At 38.9% G+C, this 25,852-nt stretch overlaps 1 protein-coding gene across 1 annotated transcript in view; it reads right to left on the bottom strand.

The window, feature by feature from the left end:
- SGK1 (serum/glucocorticoid regulated kinase 1) overlaps window positions 1-24,065 on the bottom strand; it is a gene marked incomplete at both ends in the record, with an annotated part of 110,957 nt that extends 86,892 nt beyond the window's left edge. The window contains one exon of the mRNA XM_084257213.1: window positions 23,997-24,065. Coding sequence (XP_084113339.1) covers window positions 23,997-24,065 — 69 coding nt within the window. The remainder of the gene's footprint in view (window positions 1-23,996) is intronic.
- Between the last annotated feature and the right edge of the window lie 1,787 nt (window positions 24,066-25,852).

Below are 25,852 nucleotides of genomic sequence, written 5' to 3'. Positions count from 1 at the left end.
GAGTACTGGTTTTCAATTTGTTCTTCTGGTTTTAATAGACATCTTGACAAACTAGGGAACACTCAGACAAGAGCAGGTAGAATGGGTAAGGAAATTGTGCTGGTCAGTTATAGGTCTCAACTTGGCTAAACTATCATTCCATCTAGGCGTTATATTGCTATGAAGGGATGTAATATATGTGATAAATAGCTACAATTAATTGCTTTTAACTAAAAGTTAATTTTTGATAATTTGGATGGACATTTTCTAATCAGTTGAAAGATCTTAAGAACAAGAATAGGGTTTCTCTGAGAAGAAATTCTGACTCATGATTACAGTATCAAACTTCCTGCATGCTCTATGCATTTCAGATTTGCTATTCCCACAACCTATGAGTCAATTCATTGAAATACCCTCTTCATATTATATATCTATCTATCTCCACATATGCTGTTTTTCTAGAGAACTCTGACACAGAGATCAAACAAGAAAGATAAAGATGAAAAACTTAAGAAGGCCACGGCAACAGTTTTCCAGTATTTAAACAGCTAAGGTACATTTGAGCTTCCCATACACCAAAAATTATTTTAAAGAAACCAGCTGCCTTTCAGGGGCACATCAAAGTGGAAATCTAACTAATCATTCACTCCATGAAGTGCCAAAATAATGTATATTTTGATTCTAGGCATTAAATGAGCCCCTTTTTTGTAGTTCTTTGAAAGCTGTTTCAAATTCTACGAGCCTCGCTGTGGTTCATATAAACATGACTTCTAATTTGTGGACTGTTGTATTCATCCCAGAGCTCCTAGATGCATGTTCATTCACTGAGTAAACCTGCTCATATGGTTCTCTTTTTTTTTTTTTTGTAAAAGATAAAGCTGATGCTTTTCTGAAGTCACCCAACCATTCTACCACAGGGCAGGTCTTGGATGAGGTTTGCAAGTTTACAAACTTGCAGCCAGTGTTTTTCTTACTAAACTAGGCAGCTTCTCTCAGCCAAATGACTTTAGTGATGCAAAGTTTCCACAAATTTTTCTGTGAGATTTAAGTCAGAAAAGCAAATTCCATCCTAGATAAACATAAAATAGATAACTGAATTTTAAAAAAGACTACCTTTGAAATACAGAAAAGGTGTTAGGTTGTTGCAATGCCTAAAGCAACTGTGTGCATCTCTGAAAACTAGTGAGTGAATCTTATGAGAATAACTTCAAAGCTTGGAGGTGGCTTAGAAATCAATCAAGTATGCTTGTGAAATATATTTTTACAGTGTTCCTTGTGCACTCAACTCTGGGCCAACACACAAGCGCTTACCTGTGGAGGTTTGCTCCCAGAGTGTTACCTTCTCCTATGTAGCCTTCATGGGACTTCTTGCTGTAATTACTTTTTTCTACTCTTCAGCAACTTTGGATGAAATATGGAGCCAACATAAAATATAATTACAATATAATAATAATCCCTTGCCACTGGAGGTGAGTATAATGGATTCCCTCATTTGCAACGACTCATCCTTTAACTCTCATCATTAGTTCTTAGGTGGAAATTATGTCTGTTATGTGCCTATGTCTAGTTACCTTGAAGGATTTTACATGTGTTCTGGTACTAATCAACATAATCTGCCTGCTTTTATTTCATTAAATTATATACAATTATATTCATTTCGTAGGTTGTAGGCAGAAATATTTTTAAAATGAATTTCTAAAAGTGAAAGGTATTATTTGGTATTGATCTGATGAAAAGTAATAAACCTTAGACCTGGATATATTTTTCATTATTTTCCCACTCTTAAAATCTCCATAGATCTCTCTTCTACTTTCCTGGAACTGAAAAAAAATTTTTAACAAACACTTAATTTCCAGAGTTGTCATGTTGTGAAAAAAATTTAGTTCTTGACTGGAAAATAAGTTAATTCTTTTGTAATTCAAAGTTCAATTGACATTAATTTACTAATGAACCAAGGTTTTCAGAACTTATTTCAGAATTTTATACAAGATAATGCTTATCTTACAATGGTGATAAAATAATCACTTCAGTTTCGTCAGTCAGTTTTCATGGATGTCTTGCATTCCTCTCAATGACTTGGAGATTTTAATAGCCTTATTTCAGCAACTTGAACTGGGTCATGTAGCTTGGCCCTGGAAAAAACTGCGAGCTTCAGATTTGTCCTGGAATGCCATGTAGATGTCTGTTACAGTACCCAGCCACGTCATCTGCTTCTACCCCAAGTCGGGACCCAAGCTCTGACCCTGAACCTGCCCACAATAGTGCCCTGTAGTCCACTTTAGGAGATCCATCCTGGAAGAGGGCTAAGGCCATGTGTACAGGAAACCAATGGTGGGTACTAGCAGTGTGGATTATATGGGGTGTTGATAGGGATAAACAGGGTTGAAAGCACCTCTCTGCCCTGCTCTGTCTCATCCAGCGATCACCAGAAGGGAAGTAACACAATTCATGCTAAGTGACAGAATATTCATGCTGGAGGGCACTGCTCCTTTAGTGTTTGGTCTTGACATCCCTTTTTGCACCACTGCATAAAGCCATCTCTTGATGTGGGTAGGAAGTCAGAAGGTATGGAATTCTCTCCAAGCTTCATGGCCCAGGATTTTCTCTCATGGATACAATGGTAAGGAAGATGCATTCAGACAGGCAGTCTCTTGGGATGTCTTTAGATCAAATCGACTGAAAACTAATCTGTAAGAGAGAATATCTGACCCAGCCTAGAAAGTCAGAGGTTAACAGGACCCAAGGGATCCATTGGACCATTCTTATAGTGGGAGAAAATGAAGGCTAATTAAGTTAAATATTTGTTCAAGTTAAAACAGGCACACCTTGGTTATAGTGAAGAGAACATGATTGTTGCAATTTAGCAAGCTGGGATTTGATTTCTGGCTGAAACACTTGCTGGAAGCTTACTCATGTACTAAACTCTGAGCCTCAACATACTTATTTGCCAAATGGAAATATCATTTAAGGAACATGGCTCTTGCAAAGACCAAATATAATGTGTGAAGTTAATATTTATTTACTTAATTAATATTAGTTTCTTACTTCCCTCCTTCCATCCAGATGCAGGATTAGAACCAAGAACTCTGGTCTCCTTCCCAAAGCTGATGCCAAAGAAAAAGGTTTGAAGGCCAAGAAAACAATGCTGAAAGGTGTCCACAGTCACAAGAAAAAGAAGATCCACAGGTCACATTCCAGGGACCCAAGACACTGTGACTTCAAAAGCAACCCAAATATCCTTGGAAGAGTGCCCCATGAGAAACAAGCTTGACCACTAAGCCAACCCCAAGTTCCTTTTGACCAAGTCAGTCATGAAGAGGACAGACAACAACACACTTGTGTTCAAGGTGAATGTCAAAGCCAAAAAACACCAGATCAAAGAAACTATGAAAGAAGCTCTATGACATTGACATAGCCAAGGTCAATTCCCTGATCAGAAATGATGGAAGAAATAAGGTACATGTATGACTGGCTTCTGTTGATGTTGGGTGTTGCCAACAAAATTGGGATCATCTAAACTGAGTCCAGCTGGCTAATTCTAAATATAATTTTTTTTTACCATAAAAAAACAACCAAAGAAACAAACAAACAAAAAAACCACGTCTTGGTATTCTAGTAGATTTCCCCCCCCTCTGGGTTGTTTATTATCCTGGCAATAATTTTACTTGGTCTATGTCTCATCCTTAAAGAAGAACAAGTTAACACTAGAAAATGTCCATTAACAGGAAACCACATTTTCCCCCATCACTTGTAAACCATCATTCATAATCATCAACATCAGTTAAAATACACATAGTAACTACAAAGTCTTTAATGTCAATCTTATTCAAACTTAACTTCAGATTTCTTCCATAGATGTGGCAAGAAACTCCAAAACACTATTGTCCTGTTGCTCCTTCAGTATGCTGCAATAGAAGCTCTTGTTTTGGAAACAGAGAAACCTTCTGAATGAGCACCATGAGCAAGCCAGTTCCACACCCATCGCTTGCATAGTAAATCTTTATGTGGAATGGTTTGGAGGAAGGAGAGACAGGCAGTGCAGAACCTTGTTAGGAGAATTTTGAAGGAGTTCATTTGAGAACTAATTGGGTCATGTGGCATAGAAGTTGGGGTGGGGGTTACATGCATTTATTACAAATTACAGTCAGAGCATAACTCAGTTTGCAGAAATCATGCACTCAGACAGGTGAAAGAAATTTTGCCACTTTATAGATGAGGAAAGTAAGACTTGGGTAAGTTAAATTACTTTCCTTTAATTAAACTTTAAGGAGTTCAGTGCTCTACACAAATACATTTTGTTATAAAAGCAAATCCCAGGAATGGGTTGCATGTTAGACAAAGAATAATTTTATAAACATTAAATTAAGCAGATAAGGAAAAAATGGGGGAGAAGATGAAAAGGATCCAAAATGCATTTGAACAATGAAAGAAATAGCTTTAAAAATATTTTGACACTAAATATAACTGACTTTAAAACTGAAGTTCATTAGGTATTCAGTCAAGGTATTCTGATTTAGCAGTTACTTAAATATTCCATTTTCTAGGAAAGTTAACAATACATCTTCAAAATGCCCAAAATATCAAAGGGATCCCATTTGGTGAAAAAAAAAAATCAGCCAACCCTGGGGGAAGAGGGCATAGTGGGGTCACCAGGATGGTGGTGGGTGGTAGCGAGACCTTTGGTGGTGAGCATGATGGGTGTATAGTCATCCAGGGGTGAAGCTGTCTTCTGAGCCCATGTAGGATTGTAAGCCAATGGTAGATCAATGAAAATAGATAGATAAATTAATACAAATATACATACTTCACAGTAAAAACAAACTAAATAAATATAAACCAAACGAGGGAAATTGAATGGCAGCCCCACGGTCGCAGCAGCTTAGTCTCCCCATCATATCACCTTCATAGTTAGATAACTCTCTGATTTCCAGGCTATGTTCACAGCTGAACGCCTCGTGTTTTTTGTTGTTGTTGTTGCCATTTGTTTTTGTTTTTTGTCTGAGTGTCTCAGAAGAAGGTGAGAAGAAGGAGAGAACATTTTTAACTTTTGAAGAATTAAGCTTTGGCAATTTAGTCTTTAGGATCTAAATAATGTTTCATTAAGATTCGTAAATTTTGAAACTTTTATTAAATAGTTCCAACTAAGATGACATTACAAAGGAATGTTAAGCTTCATATAAGAAAATGTAAGGTTGAAACTTCTATGCAATTTCATGAGGATTTGCTGGTCCTAATGTCTCTAAATGGTGGGACCTTTAAATTTGAGTCACATATGAATGTTAGAGGATCTGCATTTCTTAGTCAAACTAACATTAAAAAAATTTCAGCTGGACTCAATTGACATTGAAAAGCCAAAGCGGCCTCGATTGGATAGACATTTCAACCTTAAACCAGTTTTTCTGATACTGTGTAGATAAGCTTTGATGCGAAACCTTTAAACCTCAAATTCTGATAATGTTTACTTTAATAAAAACTTGCTTTAAAATGTCAAAAAGGACAGAAGTCAGACCACTTACTAAAGGATTACAATTAGACTTGGTATCCACATTGATTATCTTTTATGATTTAAGAAAAATAAATAGTATAAAAATCAAACTGAAGGAAGCATGGATATTAAGGTGATTTATGACGACATTGGAGACATAAATCAGATATAATTATCTGATTTTCAAAAGCTAGTCATCCTCGCTTCCTCAAATGGTCTCATAATTCTTTGATGACGCACGGGCGGAGAAGTGCTTATGTCAAACCAAAATGTGGACAAGGAAAGATAAATGATACGTTGAGTTAACACTTTGAAATGCCAATAATCCTCTTGAGGATTGCACTCACTGACTGCATGCTCTCTCCAGGAGATGTGGGGGGATGGAAAGGCATCTGGTTCTCAGAAACTTAGCAGCATGGTATTAAACTCTACTTCTGTACCCACTGACAATCAGAGGAAAGATTTAGGTTTTCTGGATCTTCTTCTAAACATAAGGTTGTGCTGGTAGTTCAGGTCCTGAGCAAAAATAGGTAAGAAATCCGGTAGCAGTGAGGTCCACTTTAAACTCCTACCACTCAGCTTCTCGTACCCTTACTTCCCATCTTCATTTTTCTTCAGCACATTTCCCTGGTTTACCTTTTGTGTGAGGAAATATACATAACACAAAGTTTTCCACTTTAACCATACAATTCAGTCCATTCATAATGCTGTGCAACCACCATCATCCATCCATCTCCAGAACTATTTTCATCCTCCCAAAGTGTAACCATTCCTATTGAATAGTACCTCAGTATGTCCTCGATTTCGTCTCCCTCCCAATCCCTGGGGCCTACTATTCTGCTTCTTGTCTCTATGAGTTTGACTACTCTAGGTGCTTCACGTAACTGAAATTGCCCAGTATTTATCCACTATGACTGGGATTTTTATGTTTAAAATTATTTATTGACTAGCTCACTTCTTGAGAATATAACCACATAAGGAAGGGATTTCTGTCTGTACTATTTTCTGCTCTATTTCCAGTCCCTGGGACCTGTAGACTCTCAGTAAAGACTGGTATGCATTTATGGGTCAGATGGGTCACAGTAATAAAATAGAGTGAAAATCAGTAACTATCAGTTGACAACTGAGAGGACAACTGAGCACTCACAATGTGTTGGGCATTGTGGATATAATAGGGATAAATAAGGATAAAGTCACTGGGCTGGCTTCAAAGAGTTTGTGTCTGTGCTAGAGTCAAATGTGTGGAAGGTAATCTTACCACACTGAAGTCAGTGCCATATGGAGATTTCACTGCTGAAGACACAGGTAGGAGAGCTCCCAGTCTTTGAGGATCAGGAAACAGGACTTTCAAGGACACTCCTTTAAAGGGATGAGGGGTTGTTGGCCAGGTCAAATGTGGGAAGTCCAAGAACGTACTAAGGAAGGAGAGTGAGTACAGGAGCCCTAGACTTTTTTAAGCCTTGAATCTTTCTGACAGTCTGGTGGAGCCTCAGGCCAACCCTTCCTAGAACAAGTTTTTAATGAACACAATAAAATGCATAAGTTCCCTTAGCAACATTTTTAAGATTTTAAGTACTGTATAAGAGTACTCCATACTCTTAGTATTATGGAGTGTATCTCCACAGAAAGGGGAGGGCCCATGTTCCCTTCCCCACCTAATGAGGAATGGAGCTGAGTGGGGAAGAGAGGTTGACAAAGGCTGGGAGAAGAGTCTTAGAGAAGGCTTGGAGGAGGCCTGGGAGGTAGAGAGACATGTGAAGAAGTCACACTTGATTCTCAGCTTTGGACCTATAGCAGGACTTGGGGAGCATTGAAGGAGACACAGGGAGACATTTGGAGGAGACATGGGTGAAGACACCTGGGAGGCTGACAACAGCGGCGGTTACCTTGATTTGTACTTTGATTTTGCTCCTTTCATCTCAGACTTGACTGGCCCCTTTTACTCCTGTTCTATGGTTCCCCACCAGAAGGTGCCTTAGACCTGTGGCAAGCTTTTGGGTCTCAGCTGCCCTCCTGAGGTCAAGCCGTTTAGGCATTTACCTGCAAGGTGACTTTAGGTGTTTCATTGGGACACTATTATTCTTTCTTCTCTCCCCTCCCTTCCCCTCCCCTCCCCTCCCTTCCCCTCCTCTCCTCTTTCTGTGCACACTAATCCTATTAAAAGTTCTTGCATGTAAAAGTATGCTTTGTCTTTTTGTGGTGGATGGCCTAACCCACTCTGAGCGTGCAGTGGGGAGTCCTGGGGTACCACTCGGTTTCCACAGTAACATTAGTACTGTATGTGATGCCCTAGTAATGTAGTAGATAACAAGGCCTAGTAGTGAATAACAACTACTATAAATTTCCCAGTAATGATAACCATACATGATACACAGTGGTATAGTCAACAGCTACCAAATATCTGTGATTTCTGTGATCGATTACCTGTTTCTGGTAATACACATATTTGGAGCAAACACTCAATTTCAGATTAAAGTGTTAGTGAAATAAACCTGTAAGTTTTTCCACTCAAGTTCTAAATTCCATCCACAGACATCTCTCTCTCCCCGCAAGGGGCCCATAGATTCCAGGTTAAAAGCCCCAGAACTGGTAGCAGTGTTGCACAATTGGGGAAGTGCAAGCTCTTCGGCATGCTTGGAGAACAGAATTCAGTGGATGAAGAAGGTGACGAAGAAGAAAGGGGAAGGAATGAATGGTGAGCGAGGTCAGCTAGGGCCAGACCCCTTCACAGTAAGCTTCATGTTCAATGCTAAGGAATTAAGAATTGTTTTGAGAGTTACAATGAGCTTTTCCATATTATAGTTTGGAGGATTCATGGGATAGGACTGGCAGCAGGAGGCCAGTTAAGGGGGTGGTGGCAGTTTTTCCGTGAAGAAAGAGGATGTTCTGAGCTAGGAAAATGGCAGTGCAGATTGTCAGTAAGTAAACAAAAGTGAAAGCCAAAAACTAGGAGACAGAATTGACAAAAACATATTGCTTTCTACTCCTGGACTAAAGAATCTGACAATGCTAGTATGTAAACAAAGAATTATATTTCAATGTTTTGAAATTCCTATGGTAATAGATGCTGCCTATAGAATGTCCAGGGAAGAGCCACAACAGTTGCCAGAGAAGTAAAGTGATGGAATGCAAAGACGACTGCAAATGTCATCAGCACGTGTGTGGTCTTATTTGCGTGGCCAGGGGGAAGTTACTTAACCTTTCTGAGGCCTGATATCTTTGTGGGCAAAGCAAGGCAAGGGTGCCCATATTGCTAGGTCAAAGTCACAAGGAAGAAACAAATCATTGAACAACTTCTAAATTAAGGGTTGTGAAAATGCTATATTCGCTAGTATATTATTATCAATCAATAAAGATTACCCCTTATTGTTGCCTTATTATTACTGTAAGTCAGTATTTACTAATTGTTGAAGAGACACATGAAATAAACAATTCACGCAATTCTTAGAAACTGAGTAAGCATCGTGGATTAGATAGAACTACAATTGGCTACGAGAAAAGAAGTAGAAATTAAGTAAACACCCCTTTCAGGTAGAAAAACACCCCTTTCAGGTAGAAAAGCATGAGAATGAAAAGAGGGAGTCTCAGCGTATTCCTGAGATAATAATTCCTGGAGTATTATGTCAAAGAATGTAAAGGATAAGATTTAGGATGATAAATGTTCTCAGAATAAGGAGGGATTTGAAAACTATCCAAAGCCGTCTGTTTATATACAGTAAAACTCATAAAATAAGGTTCTTAATATTATTATACTCTGCTCTGTAAGTAATTAAAAAAAATCCCCAATCTGGTAAAAGATTTCCAATCTGGATATACTTGATATTTGGATATGTCTGTCTATTCTGGTTTCAAAGAAAGAATTAGGCAATTTCCTTTTGATAGAGTTTTGGAGTGTCTGCTAGCTTTTCCAATCCTTGTGAATAATGTAACTTAAACTAAAGCATATTAGCCACAGCTATTCTCCAGAGGGCTCCAATACTTTCATTCTTCACAAAATAAATAGTGGACTATGGTGGAAGACCATGGGTACTTTGGTGGAGGGAGTGCTGGGGTGGAGAGGGATCCTATACTTTCAAAATACAAACAATATTGTCAACCAATGTTACCTCAAAAAAAATCTTATTGGACCAAAAAATAATTCAAAAAAAAGAAAGTAAATTAAGAAGAGGAAAAAAATTTAAAAGGAGAGAAAAACAAAACACAGCAGCAGATGTGGGAGAGAGTGAGAGAGGTTTTTTTCACAAAGACAGAACCCGGTTTCAAATATCAAGTCTGCCACTTTTCTATGTGACTCTGGGAAAGTTCTTAGCTCTTTCATGGCCTGATGTCCTTAGAAAAACCTCACTACTGTGGGAAACCTGTTAATCTGCCTAAAGTACTGCATTTTCTTCCTGGGATAGTTAAGGAGGTGAAAGACAGGGGAAGGATAAATATGAATGGAAGAGTAGAGGCTCTGTTAAAAAAAGTCTTAAAAAATGGTGGTGGCTTGCACCATACCTGGAGAAAAGAGAAGGGGATTTCAAAAAAATGTGTTTTAGGGCCTCCACGGTGGCACAGCAGGTTGAGCACAGTGCTGTGAAGCTGTCTACAACCCGGGTTCGATTCCTAGTCGGCCAGGGAGATACGCACACGGCGCGGCAGACCTCTCCTGTCCCCTCAGCAGTGCTTTTGGTCTGTCTGCCTGTTCTGCTCTCCGCTCTGTTTCTGGTGAATCCTCTCAACCTCCTGCGCCTCTGGCCTGTACCCCAGCTATTTTATAAAAAAAAAAATCTTTAAAAAAAATGTGTTTTAGGTAAACTCAATAGGATGGGCTGATGAATTTTATTAATGTTGGTAGAAAAGGAAGAGGGATAATTTCTAGGTTTCTGGCTCTAATAAATTACTAGGTGACAGTTTCATTTCCTGACAGGGGGAGAATTGGGGAAGGAACCAAATTAGGTAGGAAGGAAAATCAAGATGTCTGTTTGGGATATGTTTACTTCCAGTGTCTCTGAGATACTTCAGTGGGAATATTAAGATGATAACCAAAGAATAGGAAACTAGCATTCAAGAATCTGGTAAGTTTATGGAAGATGGAAGGATTATCTTTCAAGTGTAGGAATGAATGAACTTGTGTGTTGCTGGGGAAAGAGGAAGGGAGAGGGGGAAGAGTATATAATGAAGGGGAAAAGATGGAGAACCAGTGAGAAGGGAAAAGTGAGAAGATGGAGAGAAAGAGAGAGAGAGAAAGAAACTAGTTAGTAAAGGATGGAGCCACTCTCATGTTAGAGGTAGGCTAGAGCAGACGTAGCTCTCGAAAGGAAACTAAGAAATAGTATTATAAACTGAGAAACAGGAGTCAGAACTTGGGTGTTATTGCATCACAAAAGCCACAGGAAAGTTTCATCGGGGTAGTGGTATATAGGAAGGGGAGCTGAGAAATGAAAAGTTAAGATAAGGATGGAAAAGTAAGCACATGACAAAAGAAATATAACATGAAAAAGCTTGATCTACAAAGAAAACAGAAGGTGAAATGCCTAGTAATATATGGTTTTGAGTCTTTAGTATGAAAGAGCAATACAGGGATTTTGAAGATCCTTTTAAGAGTGTTCATTAAATACATGGATTATGATTTTGAATTTCAAATGGATTTCAAGTCTTGGCAACTCAAAGCAGACAAGAAAACAAAATTTGGTGTTAAATTTAAGAAAAGTCTCATCCCACTATTTGCAATAGATAAGCTTTGGAAACAACCCAAATGCCCAAAAATAGATGACTGGATCAAGAAGATGTGGTACATACTCACCATGGAATATTACTCAGCATTCAAAAAAGATAAACACATGCAATTTGCAGCAACATGGATGGCGCTGGAAGGGATCATGCTCAGCGAAATAAGCCAGAAAGAAAAAGAAAAATACCGGATGGTCTCACTCATAGCAGGAATCTAGAAAACTTAAATAAGGGACCAGGAAAAAGAATAACTATAGGAAAGAAAATATCAAAATCAACAAAAAACTATGAACCAGAGACACTCTATGGGGGGTGAGGGTGGGGAAAGGAGGGCTTGGGGTCAAAATAAGGGGGTTGTAATTGTATAGGGAATATAAAAAATAAAATTTAAATAAAATGTGAAAAAAAATAAATTTATTTTTGAAGAAAAAAAGAGTCTCATCAATAACTGATCGTATGTTGGACATAGGGCTTGAGTATCTGTTTCTCTCTTACTTAGTGTCTCGTGCACATGTAACTAAAGAAACCAGAGTGATTTGGTGTCATTTGCTTTATAAGATCCTGTGCAGATGACATGCCATCTCAGTAAAAAATCCAGACCTTTGCTGTTGGACTAGGGACAATTATCTATAGATGAGAAATTAATAATGTTCACTAGTTCCTCAGCCTCTGCAAACAGCAAAACAACTCAGTAAGAGTGTGATGCTGCTGAGCATGCTGAGAAATAACATGAGAAATAACCTTGAAACAATAGAGTCCAGAAGAATGAGGATTGTTAATAACATATCTACAAGTAAATTCATAAAGTCACAACATGTACCATAATGAAAAAGGGCAGGCTAGAAAGATCCATCATGATTTTGAGGTCTGTTTTGATATTATTGAATATATTTTAAGTGCTTAGTATGTGTCAGGCAGTGGGGCTAAATGCATTCACGGGCTTTTGTCACATAATCCTCCCAACAGTTCTGAGGTAAGAGTCCGTTACTTAACCCATTTTACAGATACACCAATAGGCTTAGAACATGAAACAGCTTTCTCAGTGTGACAAAGCTGAGAAGTCATATAGTTAAATATTTAACTGGGTTTGTCTGATCCCATATTAGGAACCCTTAATATCTTTTCCCCTAAAAGGATATGGGTCTTTCTTCTACTTTTTGAGTGTATCTGAAAGTGGTTTGAGTTTAAAAGGTTATAGATAAATACATTAGAGTTGGGTACAATTGCAAAATTATTCTGTTCTGGATAAATTCAACTAAAGGGAGAGCAGGTAAATACCCCAAATTGTATAACTAGCCATATATAAATATTTAGAGATAAGAAAACATTTAAAAATAAGATTAAAAAATTGTATAATATTTAATTTTTTTTATCTTTTGTATAAGTGAATATATAAATTATTTAACTTTTACTTTCTCAGTCCTTTAGGAGTTATTTGAAACTATGCAGCATTGATATGTATAAATATCTTAGTGAATCAAATGGTAATGTGATAAACTCACTATTCTTGTACTTAACTTCTTGTACTTAACTCTGTATTTGTTGTTATGAAATTAACAGGTTTTTTAATGTTGAAGCATATTGAGTAAAAAATGAAAGTCTTTAATTTTCTAAAAGTATCTTTGAGATTTAATATGATTCTAACAATTGTCTACAGAAAAAAAATTGGGGTGATATGATATCCTTCTCCTACACTTTGCTTAAGTAATGCATATGGTGCCACATTTTTTGAAATAACTGTATAGAATTCCATCATTGAACTAACATTTATGTATTCCCTTATTGGTGGGCATTGAAATTGTTTTCAACTTTTAAAAAAAATATTTCATAATATTTCATTATACTTCTTATTGTAAAAAAAAATTCTGTTTTGATGGATCAAATGGAAACACTCATTAGTTTCACTTTGCCATTCTTCCCATTGAGAGATAGAATCTATTTCACCTTCCTTTGAATTTGAGTTGGTCCTGTGACTTTTTTCACTTTTATTTAAAAAAATTTTTTTTGATGAATCAAATCCATGGAAATGACACTGTATAACCTCCAAGGCTGGGCTTTAGGAGACACGCAACTTCACCATTCCCTTGAAGCATACCCGCTGAGAAAGCAGCAGATAGCTAAGGTGTTTGACTAACTTAAGACCATGATGCTGGAGGAAGCCCAACCTACATGAAGAGAGAAAGAGGACAGTACAAAAGATGTGAGACACCACAAACGAAAGCAAAGCTCTTCTGACCCAGCCCACCCACCAGCTGAGTGTAGCCCAGAAAAATTCCAGCCAGCCTCATGGAGCAGGGCCATATTAATGAGTCAACCCAAATTCCTAATCCATAGACTCATGAGCAGGACAACACCAAGAAAAAATAGTGGTTGTCTTGATTACAAAGTTTTGGGTATTTTGTTATGCACACTATATAAATTTAGAATGGTTGGAGACAACTTGGAAAATTGTACTGTATTTTCATGGAACAAGCAGCAAACATTTCTACAGTTTTACTCTGCATCCCAGTGACTTAATGTGTATTGAGATAAAAACCTAGTTTAAAAGTTAGCTCTGTTTCAGTGGTTAATGTCATCTGGTGGAAGCAAACATTCTTAAGAAATAAACCGTATGGGGGCCTCCCTGGTGGCTCAAGGGGTTTAAGCACAGCACTACGAAGTTATCCGCAGCTACTGCAGCATCAGTTCGATACTCCAGCCACCCAGAGAACTACTACACATGGTGCAGACCTCTCCTGTCTTGCCTGCTGCTCCCTGCAGCACTGTATTTCAGTTAGTCTGCCTGTTCTGCTCCCCATTTTGTCTTTAGCAAATCCTCTCTTCTGCTACATGTCTAGCCTGTACCCCGGTTCTTGTATGCATAAATAAATAAATCTTTAAAAAAAAAGAAATAAACTTTATGGATAAGCATTTCATATTTTAGTACTACATTCCGTCTGAATGTACTGCTTATCATCTTAGTAATGCACTGGTAAAATGTGCTCTCGATCTTATTTTTCTTTGAAAAACAGTAGTCATTTTGCTATAACAAGGGAGTTAACATAAAACACATAACAAAGAGAGTTAACATAAAAACACAAGATTAAAAACAATTTTACTAACTGAAAAGTTATTTCTTAAGATCTGTTTAACTTGTTCACTGAAATTTACCTTTATATTTATCTTTGAGTTTCTTGGCAACTGAGGCATACCTGAGGGATCATATCATGAGAAATGTGACATCCTTCAGGAAAGAAAAATCTTTAACCTCCTGCTAAATTCTAAGCAATGTATTATGTGGGTCTTCACAGGAATCTGGGACAATGGGAGAGACAATGGCTTCCAAAGGGATGTCATTTATACTACAAACATGCCTCAGGCTGGAGTCTTTTTTTTTTTTTTTTTTAATACAAGAGCTGGGGTACAGGCCAGAGTCGCGGGAGGGTGAGAGGATTCACCAGAGACAGAGAGGGGAACAGAACAGGCAGACACCGAAAGCACTGCAGAGGGGATCAGCGAGAGCAAGACAGGAGAGGTCGGCTTCGTCATGTGGGAATCTCCCTGGCCAGCTGGGAATCGAACTGGTGCTGAGGAGGCTGCGGACAGCTTCCCAGCACTGCTCTCAACCCACTGTGCCACCGGGGAGGCCCTCAGGCTGGAGTCTTCACATAGGCTCCTATTTGAAACAAAACAAAATCAAATCGAAAAGACTTCTAATTTTTATCAATTGATGTTTACAGTTTACAACACTGTATAGGTTCCAATCTATTGTCTGATGAATAATGACATGAGGAAGGAAGGATATGATCAGAAATTTTCATTGCTCTGATTTTTGAAAAGAATAAAATGAACAGTACATGAGCTAACTGTTAAGATACCAGATGAAAAAAAATTACACATTTTGAAATTCCATCTGATTGAGCTCAGGTCTGAAGGGTTACTCTCAAATGCCTGATTTAATGGGTTGATTGTGTAATAGAATTATTAGCAATGGCTTCATCATCTTACTAGGGGCAATGTAGGGGGGGTGTGGGCCCTTTTGCAAAAATGTGGACTAATAGACAAATAAATCAGATATGACTGCTTAGCCAAAGCTGATAAATACCACCTTGTATACAATAAATGCCAGATTCTAGTTTTTACTATGTAACATTTAATCTTTCGGGTCAGGTGGTTGAAAGAGAAAGCAATTAAATCAATGTTCTTGGGAGAAATTCATGTACAGATGGTTATTATTTAATTGTAAGCTCTTAAATGCTATATTAGACTTCATTTCAGTAATCTAGCTCCTAAAGCTTTATTATGTAACATCTAGCAATGATTTTTTTCCCACTTATACCACATTGCTATGTTATTTTTAACATATTTTTACCTGCCAACTGTGTCTGCTTCACCTGATACTCTACAGTGTTATAGCTTTTCTGCAATATTTTATATTTTGAAGAATTTACTAATAATTTAACAAAGGAAACAATTCTACCTTAGAACCCATCCTACTGAGGATATTATATTTCAGCTCTAAATAAGATTTCAGTTGTCGGGAAAAACTACTGGTACAGGTTGAATTGTGTCTTACCAAAATTAATATATTGACGTCTTAATAGTAGAACCTCTTGAATGTAAACTTATGTGGAGATAGGATTTTCATAGCAGTAATTAAATTAGGTAGGCCCTAATCTAATATGATGGTGTCCTTAGAAGAAGGGACAGACGCATACAAAAAGAAGAAGACCTATAAGGAGAAGAGGACCATGTACAATCCAAGGAGAGCAATGGAACAAATTCTCCTCTCACAACCTCAAGAAGGAACTGACCTCACTGACACCTTGAGCTCAGACCTCTATTTTCCAGAATGATAAGAAATAAATTTCTGCTGCCTTAGCCACTAATTTGTAGTACTTTGTTAAACCATCCTGATAAACTGGTGCAACCTCTATTTCCCTATAAGACTAGTTTTTGGAAGCCTTTCTCATTTCTCACCAAATGATGGATTAGCAGTTCTTTAATTTACCTCTTAAAAGAGCCATAGATAGGGCCTCCCCGGTGGCGCAGCGGTTGAGTGCTGGGTTGCGAAGCTGCCCGCAGCCTCTGCGGCGCTGGTTCGATCCCCGGCTGCTCCCGGGCCACCGGAGGAGGGTCCCACAAGGCGCGCAGACCTCTCCTGCTGCCCGCTGCTCCCCTCAGCAGTGTACTTCGGTCCTTCTGCCTGCTCTGCTCCCTGCTCTGGCTCTGGTGAATTCTCTCACCCTCCCGTGCTTCTGACTGTACCCAGTGCATGTATAAACAAAACAAACAAACAAATAAATAAAAACATGCCTCTAAAAAAAAAAAAAGAGCCATAGATACCTTTAATATCTATTAACTCCTTAAACTTTACAAATCCAGTAAACACATTCTACAGTAGACCACTGATATTTCCATTAATCTTTTCTTGCTAAACAAGGAAATGTGATGTAAAAGATATGGGTACTCATAAATCAAACTTCACAACTTGTTTCAAAGAGTTCTTTCAATAACTTCACATCCACTATCATAAAAATGTCAAAGTAGTTATCAAAATAGAACCTAGTTTAGAGTTCAATACTCAACTTAGTTTCCACCAAACAGATATGTCATTTCTTTACCTGCTTCATATAAAGCTTCAATTCTTCCTAGTTTTTGAATGTCAGCACTACGTAAAGTGGTAGAAATTAGACCAAGCTTTTCTTTAAATTCTTACTTCTTCTCTTTATCAAGACCCTCTCTATTTAACCAAACAATGATATTGCAACTGCACATGATCGTTTCTTGATCAAATTGATACAATTACTTTTATTACTTGTATTTTCTATGGGGCATGGGTCTAGGAGTATTTCACTTCAATCTTATCCATGTGATGAAAATGAAAAGAGGGGATGGAGAGAGAGGAAAAAAAGGAGAAAAGGAAGAAAACAAAGAAGGGGAGAGAAAGAGAGGATGGAGGAGGACTATGATGAGGAGGAGAATGAAGAAGAAAAGGGAAAAACCAGTCATTCCCCAAACAAATGGCATATTGGGTGATTGCCCTGACCTAGGAAGGGAAAAGAAACGAAGGTGACCCCAATGATATAAAAATAGCTAAGTAAACCCTTCTCAGAAAAATCACAGTGGGCTCTGGAAACCAATTAAGACTAATATTTTGGCATCTTGCACTTGCAAGGGGAAGATTCCCTACAGCCCTGATTACAAGAGTTTTTATTTGCCTTCACTGTAAATGCTTATGAAATCGCTTTAGAATGCTGCTGAGAAATAGGTGTGAGAGTAAACAAGCTGTAATAGTAATCCTTTCTCTTCATGCAGAGCAACTGCTGGAGGCTGCCAAATCAGCACCCAACCTGCCCTACTGTCCTCCTGACACCTCCTTCTCCTCTTCCTCCCAAATATAATCTTTAAAAACTTGCCAGCCTTACTGAGCTGTCTGCCAGAGACACTTGGGCCTGCATTTAGACCAAAGCCAGGGCAGGTGACTACAAGAGTTCTTCTCAACTCTGGGCCAGGAAGCACTGAGATGGAGGGTAAAGGAATTTGGCTTTCCCAGTAAGCAAGAGAGCCACTCCAGAGAGGCAGTGCTGGCTTCTTCAGTGAATCCCCTTGGGGGGATTTTTTTTGTCCCGTAAACTTAACTTTCTTAGACATATTTCCTTACGTCATGTTGGTAAGGAACCAGTGATTCCATGCTCAGACTGACTGACAATCTAGGAATTAGGTATACATTAAAAAATCATACTTTAAGCCTCTACAACATTTCTTCTAGTGAACTAGCTTTAGCTTGACCTAAATTACTAATTAAACTTTTCTATTGATCCAGTTCTCACACAGTTTTTCCCTTATGCTTTTACACTCAGAAATCTCCAATTGGAGATGGGTGTGTCAATGGGTGCCCATTCTCCAAAATAAAGTTACTTTGCTTTATTTTTTAAGCATTGACAGATCACAAAATATGGGTGAGCTCAGAATATTTCTTACTTCAGTGTTATTTATGGCACTAACACTTCTGTACCAGTTCTTCAAAAAATGGAACTTTCAAGGAACTCTGCTACACTTTCTATTCAAAATATTTCCCAAGCACTGTAGCAGAGTAAGAGGCTCATTATCATAGGGTTTTCCTGAGAATTCCTGGGACAACGAAATATCTATTACATGGAATGTCTTGTCACCTGAATTCTGTGGGACGGAAGAGTCATTTCCCAGTACAAATCTTGCCCCTGTGCCAGTCCAAACCTCCAAGACATAGTGGTCAAAGAAGGAAACCCATCTTGAGTTCAAACTATTCTTCACACTCAATTGTTCCTGGGACTACATTGAAAAAGTCAGGGAAAATAATCTTAGAAAGTTGCTTTTTGCATTCTAGATGGGAGAATATACAATGCAGAACTGCACAGTATTAAAGTCAGTCATTTACATTAATATAAAATAAAAAGAGAGTAGTGAGTCATTTTTACATTTGTCTTGTTTGACCTGACAGGAAAGGCATTATAGAAAAGCAATTGTGGTATGGGGTTTGGATGCAAAATAAATTGAGATCAAGTTTCCCTAAGTACCTATCAGCTATTAAGGGGTAGTGACAACTTGTCTCTGCGCCAGATTTACATTATTTTTCAAAGTCTTCATTTATATATAACCCATATCCAAACATAGACCAAACTAAAAAGCATTAGATCCCTAAGCCATTAATCTATTTCAAGAAAGAAGATGAAGGGGGTGACAAGACAACAATTTTGGGACAAGTTCATATAAACATTCATTCATTCATTTATTCATATTTTCATTTAAAAAATATGGTTTGACAATCTGGGGATTTAGTGAAGTAAGTGATGGGTTCTCTGTTCTCAAAGATCTTACCGCCACAGGTTAAGTTAAGAGTCCTAATAATCTAGGCAGTATGAGCCAGGCCATGCTGTGCGGCTGGAGCTCACGCAGGAGGAACTCAGAACACTCAGATTTTAGCTGCTTGTGAAGATAGCACAATAGAAGCCACTGCATTCTCTTCCAAGGCTCCAGGAAGCATGATCATATATACTGTGGAACAATCAAAGACAGGCTTCTGGTTTGATGGAAAACATTCCTACTGCCTTTGGAATCACATGGTAAATGTAACTCTCCCTAGCGAGGGCCACCCCACTCCCCTGACCACCTCAATCCTCTCTGGATGTTCTTAGTCTTCATAGGTAGTTCCCATGGGAGTCAACCCTGCACCAGCATTAGCATCCTGGCAGCTCACTCCAGTCATGCAAATGTAAAGGCTGGTGGTGCTAAGGCAAACTTGGCCCTGTGTAAATTCTTCCCAGCACTCTCAGCTCAGCCCAGTTATTTAAACTACCTGATCCTCTGCTTCCGTGGCGGTAAGATGGGCATAAGGGGGTAACTGGGAGGATGACACTAACAAATCACTGGAACAGTGATTTACCCTTAAGAAAGGCTCCAGAAATGTTAGCAGCCCTAAGAAGTGGAGGCTTTCACAGAAGAAAAGGATCTTTGTTATCATTCTAATTCAGAGGCTTTCAACAGGTCTTTCAGGACAGGAAAGGGAAATAAAATGTAAAGGGATGCTATTTATGGAACAGTTGTGGGGAGTAACCACTTCAGAGGAGTTTAATTTCATTTCTCAGTGCTGTTAGATAAATATCAAAACCAGGCTAAGAACCATGGTTTCATGCCCTGTCATTTGTAGAGAAAGGAGGAATATAGGACAGTCATCCTTTTCCCTTCTCTTCCAACCAACCTCCCTGGATGTTTGGCCTCAACAGGCAGGATGTGTAGAGGTTAAGGACATGCTAACTGGAATCAGGTGCTTTGACCCAAGCCCTGACCTTGTCTCTAACTAGCTCTGGATACATGGCAACTTCCTCCAGTTCAGCACACCTCAGTTTCTTCATCTGTGAAATGGTGAAACAATGTTTATCTACCTTAGGTTCTTTTTGAGTGTGTGAATTTAAATATGTAGTATATTTAAGCCTCTTAGGTTAGGGCCCAGCAATACGAGTGTTAAATGAGCCATAAAATCAATTGCTCTTAAAGAACAATACAAGAAAGTGTTCAAATGCATATCACATCAAATACTGAGTCAAGACAGATGTATCTTGTCAAATGTAGTGTCACTGAGTAGTTAGCTGTATGAAGACAAGAAATGGATTTTGTTCCTACTCTGTTTAAAGAATGAATGAGTGAATGAAGGATGAAGTACTGGATTTGTTTGAGGGCACCAGGAAGAGGAAAGCACACTAGATATGGACTTGAAAGCCATAAATGTGAGCCCCATTTAAATTTCAGCATGTAGTTCAACTTCCAGGCACCTTTGATACAGAGAGACCAATGAGGATTTCTAAGGTTCATTCCAAATCCAAAATACTGAATGACTAGATATCCTTAGAAATTTTACAAAAAGGGAATGTGGTTATGGCTACAGAAACCTTCTTTACATGTTTCATGTCTTTCTAAGGATTATCAAGGTGAAGACAATGTCATTTGTTTGCATTTTCTGGGGCATGTATTTTAAGATATGAACCAATCTTGGATTGTGAGAATAAAACGGGTAAGGACATTTTTGTATTCATCTTAAATGAATTTTTAGAGATGCTAAGAATAGAACATAACTCATAGGTATTTGATGCTAATTTATTGTGAGCACATAAAAAATGAAAGTAGAACTCCTTATGGAGTTTAGTGATTTTCAACTAAATGAAATTAAGATGATTTAGTGGAGTTTTTAACATCTGAAGGTAGTAAGGACAAATCCACAGGATTTTTTTGCAATTCGTACTAAGACTGCCTTTTTTTTTCAGTGCTCCTAGAAGTTGGGTTTTCTGGAGCTACTTCTGTCACTGTCACTGTCACTGTCACAGCACTGAGAGCTGAAAAGGAGCTTTCAGTTAGTCTACGCAGGCTTGGCTGCCTCTATAGGTTGTATACATTAAGTACAGGTATGAAGATCATACTTAGGAAGAAAAAGATGCTGTTGTGTGTTGTGGGAGGAAGGGAGGATGATTTGAAATTAAAAGTCTGGATTAAGAAAATGGCTTTGGGTCAAACAAAACTTAAGTTTTAGCTCTGCTACTTTTTTGATATGTGACCTTGGCCCAGTTGTTTTATCTCTCTAATCCACATTGTGCACTTTGTAGGAGTACCATAAGGATTACATAAGACAATACACGAAAGCATTTGGCTCATGATGTTTAGGACATACTAAGAATTCAGGAATTAGTAGCTATAATTTCTCTCCTAAGTGAATGACAGAGCAGATTTTCTCTTTTCTCTTTCAGTGAGCTTCTTAGGCTCTCTTTGGAACATCTCAGAAATAGGGGAAGCTTTCATTAAACCTTCTGCAATCACAGTCTAGGTTAAAAATTTCATCTCTTTAGTGAACCTTAAAAAGCTATGTTTTTTTCCCCAAAATCTATTCACAGTTTCATGTGGGCACAGGACAAGGGTTCACTTTGTAGGACTGTTTAGTTAGGTTAGACATAAAATATGCAGAAATGTGTGGAACTTCAACAATAGATTCTAAGCTGAAAACAAAAGCATTCTAGCACATGACTATGTATACAAATACATAGAAAAGGTCTGAAAAGTATAGACACCGATATGTAACATCAGTTACCTTTGGGGAAAGGAAGAAATAAGGAAGGAGGTGGGATTTGCCTAAGTATTATTGTAATGATTTATACAATTTATTATTACATTGGTTGTGTAATAAAAACTCAAGTTGAAACAGATGACAAGCAAAAGCAAAGTCATGGCTCAAGCTAAATGAGGTGTAGAGCAGAGACGTTGTCAACCACAACTTTAGACAGGATGGGGAATGTAGCCCTGGGGCTGCCCATGACTTGATACAATGTCACATTCTGCTTAGTTTGCTCTTCCTGAGAATGAAGGACAGGAGAGAGGATTCCTGACCCTTCTCCTGCAACTGATAAGTCCGTGTTAGAAGGTACATGCATGCCAGATACCTTGTAGTAAACTTCTTTCTCTCTGCATCACTCAGATAAGATATCATCAGTACCCTGGCTAGATCTTTGTAGAATTCAAAATCTACAGAGTCTCCAACTAAACGCTAGTGGTAAAATTAAATTTCTAAGTAAAATGAAGTCATATGGCACAAATTAGTATATTAGTACAGTTTCATAGCAAAGAATTTAAGAGACAACTTTAAAAAAAATCAACTTGCTAGCTACTAGGTTGATTAAAAATACCTGAGTGAGGGGTTTTAAAAGATCACCCCCCCACCACCACCACTCTCCCCAACATCAAATAAATGAATTATTTAAAAGGGAGTAAAGGATAAGTACTGAATTATGGGTCAGTATTAGCAAAACATTTGTTTGCTGTTGGAAATCCATTTTCACAGAGGCCCCTTTCCTTGGAAAGAAATATTTTGGCTACAGGGAAAAAAGTATCACCAAACTCTCAGAAGTGGCACTGACTTGCTTGATTTAGTACCTGTAGTCTCCACTCCTGAGTGACCTCTGACCTCCCCTGGTGCTCAGGCTCCATGGGCAACTGCCAGGATAGTTTGGTTTTGCTTTGGTTTAATGCATATGCTTTCACCCATGATCTTTTGGGAAGATTTTATTTTACTGATGAGAAGTCAGTAAAATCTCATAGCAGCCTGGGCTGGCCCTCTGGCTGGGCCTGACCATACTGTTGTCTGCAGCCCAGGCTTCCCAACCTGCCCATTTGGTGCAGGGAAGGAGCGCATCCTAGCCTGTAACTCATTGTATTCTGCCTGTGCTAGGTTAAGGGTTGCACTTCAGGTTCAGCCCAGAGAGGACCTGAATGAAAGGAGGGACAATGAATTGAGAGAGCCATTTTGACGAAATTACCCTTGGGGTATCAGATAGGTTGGGCAGTGGGGGCTGGAGGAAGCTAATGTGACTTAAAAAAAAAGCTGCATAAGAGAGTCAGACATCAGTCACTTTACAATCATTTGTTTCTTAACTCCCACTTGTGCATAAATTTGCAGATTTAAACAGACACCAGTGTGACCATTACAATGACTTTTTTATTGTGTATCGCACAAAAAAGAAAAAATATTTTTTCTCCTATACAGCCAATGGACATGAATCCTCTGAATGAAAGAACAAGTAATTTAAGAAATAAATGTATATAGCAACATAGCCCCCACATTATCACTTGACTTCAGACTGCCCATTAACCTCTAAAAGACAAGGGGTCATACAGAACAAAATTGAGGCAACTTGAAAAAGAGGGTATAAAATGTTGGATTCCATCATTCCTGTAAAAGGTCATTCTAGTCCTTCTGCTATTTTTACCACAGAGACTCAGCAAGTTATTGGCTGAGTGGATTTTAGAAGCCAGAAGCTACTGCTGCGAGCAAGTGAAGATGATAATGCAGCATAGGAAACAATGGATGAAAGGTGTGGAAAAAGTTGAACCTTCCAAAAAGAAGAGAAGAGAAACAGGGGAGAGAGAAAGAGAGAGAGATTGGGAGAGAATGTGAGAGAGCGAGAGAGAGCACACTACTGAATAAGTCCCTGACTACCTATTAGCCATAACCATACTCAGGCCATTTCTGCTAGAAACTGCCTTTACTCTTAAGGCTTTGATGGATAAATTCCCATTACCAGTTCAACCACCCCTTAAGTCATCCCACCCTAACAGCCTTCTCCCAAAACAACTCTTGGAGCATGCCCCCACCCACAAATTTACAATCAAATCAAGTATATTTCCCAGCTGGACCACAGCTGCCAGAAGCACAGCATTCATTCAAGGTCTGGTAACAAAACCTTAGGTTTCCCTCAGGCACTCATTCCAAAACATCTCAAAGGGCAGAAAACAAAAGAAACAAACAAAAACCTGTCCTTACCCGCTTCTTAAAAAATTGGAAGGCTGAGCATTTCTTGACTGGGAATCCATTCATGTCTTTGTTTACCATTTTCCACAGTGGGGAGTTCACAGTTATAGATCCAGGGAGGCAGCCGCCTGGTTAGTGCATCTGGTACCCGGTTTCCTTCCAGGAGACAGTTAATGAGGACGGAGCGGGATGGACACCGGCGGGGGCTTGGGTCTTCACTCGCACATTCTGCAGCACCGACTACTGCAGCAAGGAATCCTCTCCACTTTCAGTTGCCACCGGCAGTGGCTTTGCTCCTTCCATTATTGCTCGGGAACACAGGCATCACCGCTGCAGGACCCCGGCGTGCAGCGGATTCCGGGGTGATGTTCCTGCGGGTGGTGTGCGGAGCGGGAGGCGGGCACCCCCGGGCGCCCCCAGCTACCTGGCTGTTCCCCGGCGGGTGCGGTGGGCGAGTCGCCCTGCTCCAGGTGACGCGCTTCTGGAGGCTGCTCGCGAGGAGAGCTGTTTTTGATTGTGCAAGTTCCAGTGGGAGCTGTAGTTAAGCAGCTGAGAGAAGGAGTAAGAAAGAGCAGAAGCCAGAGGGAGAGAGGGAGGGAGGCAGAGCCGCGCCAGAAAGGCAGAGGGAGAGAAAAAGCGATCTGGAAGACGCAGCGATTCATGAATATCTGAGCAGCTGATGGAGTGAAGGCGCAGCTCTGAACGCACAGTGGAGCAGTGGACTCCCCTCGGGAGGGCTACTTTAATAGATTTTTTTTTCCCTTGCTTTTTTTTTTTGGCGTTAGGGCTATTTAAATCAGTTTCCTATAAAATGCATATCGGTTTTATCTTATGCTCATTGAAATTCTTTTGCTAGGTGCTTCTGAATGAAAGCATCTGAACGGAAATGTCATCAAATTTATTCCTGATGTGTCCAAAATGTGGAGAAACAGGAAATAAAGTGCAAGAGTGTAGATAACAATGGATGATTTCTCTATGTACGATCTCTTCTAGCCTCCCCTCCCTGTCATTATATAGTGGGCAACAGTAACGATAACTATTTCATTAAAGAAGTCTGTTCAAAAAGAACACAGTGGATAATACACAGTGCCCTATGCAACACACACACACACACACACACAAACACAAAGAACATTACCAAAAAGTATCACTGAATCCATCTAATGGAAAGGAAGGACCTGGGAATGAGAGGAAAGCTTCTTCTTAGTCTAGGGAAAATTTACTTCCAAAATTGTTACTCATGTTATTTTTTGCACATTAAATGTTTTATGTGAATAAAATCATTTAATTTGTGCATGGTCTAGTTTTTCCATTTTCTACTTTCGAATGTTGGTATTTATGGGGCTTTTAAAAAGATCAAGCTTATAGCTAAATGGATAGAGCAAAGAAAGGAAACTTGGCATCTGATTGGGCACTGCGAGGACATCAGTGTGTGGCTTCCTGCCAGTCGCCTGACCTCACTGTGCCTTTCACAAGATACCTCATCCATGAAATGGAGGTCACCTCTCATTCATTCATTCATTCATTCATTTAGTCATTCACTTGTTTGCTGTGTCATTCTGTTCATCCATCAAATCAAATCCAAACGCAGAAAGTATTTCCAGGATGTAAGTTTTTTTTTAAATCATCATCATAAGGGACTATAACCAATAAACAAGAGAAAGGCATAATGCCTATTTGATAAAACTAAAGGCCAGCACATTAAAAACATTGCTAAAATATTTATATTACTGTTTCTGGTAAGAGGTACATACAGGTAAATTGGGGAAGAGATGTATCGACTTCATTGTATTGGTGTATGAATCTCTATACTTAGACCAGATTTTTTTTTTTTTGGTGAGTATTGGGGTGGGGAGAAATGACAATGA

The sequence above is a fragment of the Talpa europaea genome (assembly GCF_964194135.1).
Source record: "Talpa europaea genome assembly, chromosome: 2".
NCBI classification, from domain to species: Eukaryota; Metazoa; Chordata; class Mammalia; order Eulipotyphla; family Talpidae; genus Talpa; species Talpa europaea.
Note: the sequence above shows the minus strand (reverse complement) of the source record. Positions and strands in the feature narration are given on the sequence as shown.